This window comes from Cucurbita pepo, unplaced genomic scaffold, assembly GCF_002806865.2.
Source record: "Cucurbita pepo subsp. pepo cultivar mu-cu-16 unplaced genomic scaffold, ASM280686v2 Cp4.1_scaffold000706, whole genome shotgun sequence".
NCBI classification, from domain to species: Eukaryota; Viridiplantae; Streptophyta; class Magnoliopsida; order Cucurbitales; family Cucurbitaceae; genus Cucurbita; species Cucurbita pepo.
In genome coordinates, this window is record NW_019646923.1 from 13,972 (window position 1) to 15,770 (window position 1,799).

General features: G+C 37.9%; 1 protein-coding gene across 1 annotated transcript; it reads left to right on the top strand.

Annotated features, from left to right (window-relative positions):
* Nucleotides 1-244: 244 nt before the first annotated feature.
* LOC111785746 (protein COP1 SUPPRESSOR 2-like) lies at nt 245-1,066 on the top strand (the record flags this gene model as incomplete). Its single annotated transcript, XM_023666140.1, has 2 exons — nt 245-428; nt 755-1,066. Coding segments are annotated over 2 exons (348 nt in total), but the record flags the coding sequence as incomplete, so codon positions are not given.
* Nucleotides 1,067-1,799: the final 733 nt, after the last annotated feature.

Sequence of the window (1,799 nt, forward strand, 5' to 3'; positions counted from 1 at the left end):
ATTGAGGATATTTAGCCTTCCATTACGGTTTATCATAGGTATCATATTTGACCTTTTATAGGCAACTATCTTGTATCCACTTATTTCTCTTTCCATTTCCTTTGTAGTTTATTTGGTTCCGTAAATGATTATAAATAGAGAACTTTCACCACCGTTTAGGTGTGGTGGTTTTAGCAAATATTCTCAATCCACATGAGTATATTTCATATTTGCATTTGGTGAGGATATTTTCCTCTGACCTTTGTGTGGTCATTATCTCTATTTGAACAGATTCAAGTTGAAGAACATTGAGGAGACCGAGGCTGCGAAAAAGCTTTTGCAGGAAAAGAGATTTGTGGGTCGTTCAAAATCCGAGTTTAGCATCCCATCTAGTTATAGTGCCGATTACTTCCACCGTGGCAGGGATTATGCTGAAAAACTTAGAAGAGGTGCCTCGTCTCTTTATATTATTTTACCTTTTGGGATGATATTGCACTGTTATTTGGCTGGATCTGTTTTAAAATTTTGGTGATAACCTTCCTATGATGATAGTTTCTTACAAATTTTCTGCATTTCAAATGTTAGAGTATGTTAAAGTCTGGTGGTACTCTGTTGATGTTACTAAAAGCATGCTTATGATCTAAATTCTAGATATTTGTTGGATTGTTCAATCATTAAACCAAGAACCCTTATATCCGGAGAAAGGGATGAACATATAATCGTGTGCTTAATTAGATATTTTACTGTTTCTGACGAGGAATAAAAAAATATGCAGAACATCCTGAGCTGTACAAGAATAGAAATTTGCAAGATGATGGTTCAGGCTCCAAACCAACTGATAGTGGCACAGAGGCTGCAGGACAAAGACAGGCTGCAACCGATGAGTTCATGCTAGAACGCTTCCGGAAACGTGAGCGCCATCGTGTGATGCGGAGATAACACAACCTATCAGGCTGCTATTTCTCCGCAATTCGAGGTAACGTTCTCAAAAGCATCACGGGGTCATCTCAGGACCTCGGGTTATAGAGAACAACGAATTAGATCGTCGATTGATTTGTCATTCATAGTTTATCGTGGTAAAGTCTGCTGATCGNCAACCTATCAGGCTGCTATTTCTCCGCAATTCGAGGTAACGTCCTCAAAAGCATCACGGGGTCATCTCAGGACCTCGGGTTATAGAGAACAACGACTTAGATCGTCGATTGATTTGTCATTCATAGTTTATCGTGGTAAAGTCTGCCGATTGNTTTATCGTGGTAAAGTCTGCTGATTGAATTATAATCCAAATATACTTTTGGATATACTGATATTGATGATGCGGTTTGCCTCAATCTGGCCTATCTATTTGTATCTTAATCTAGCATCTGCATTTGCAGTTACATTTATCAGTTTTCTTGTACTTAGCCAAGTGCAGAGCTACCCAAAGTGCAAAGTGAATGGAAAAAATAATCCTTTTATGTGACANATCTTAATCTAGCATCTGCATTTGCAGTTACATTTATCAGTTGTCTTGTACACTTAGCCAAGTGTAGAGCTACCCAAAGTGCAAAGTGAATGGAAAAAACAATCCTTTTATGTGACACTGAGATAGAAAACATGAACGATATTGGTGTTGGAAAGTTATAAACAAGTTATTTGATGATGCATTAGCTAATTAGTTCCAGTTTTATCATCTTACTCTTTACTATTGTCTGGTTCTCTTTTTCAATCTGCTGCTTGGTATAAGAACTCTAGGTTTTCTTTAGTCGTCAATGGCTATTCGAGTCTAGAACTTGGAGCAAGGGCTATGGTGGCCGCCTACCAAAAGTTTGATGTTTTTA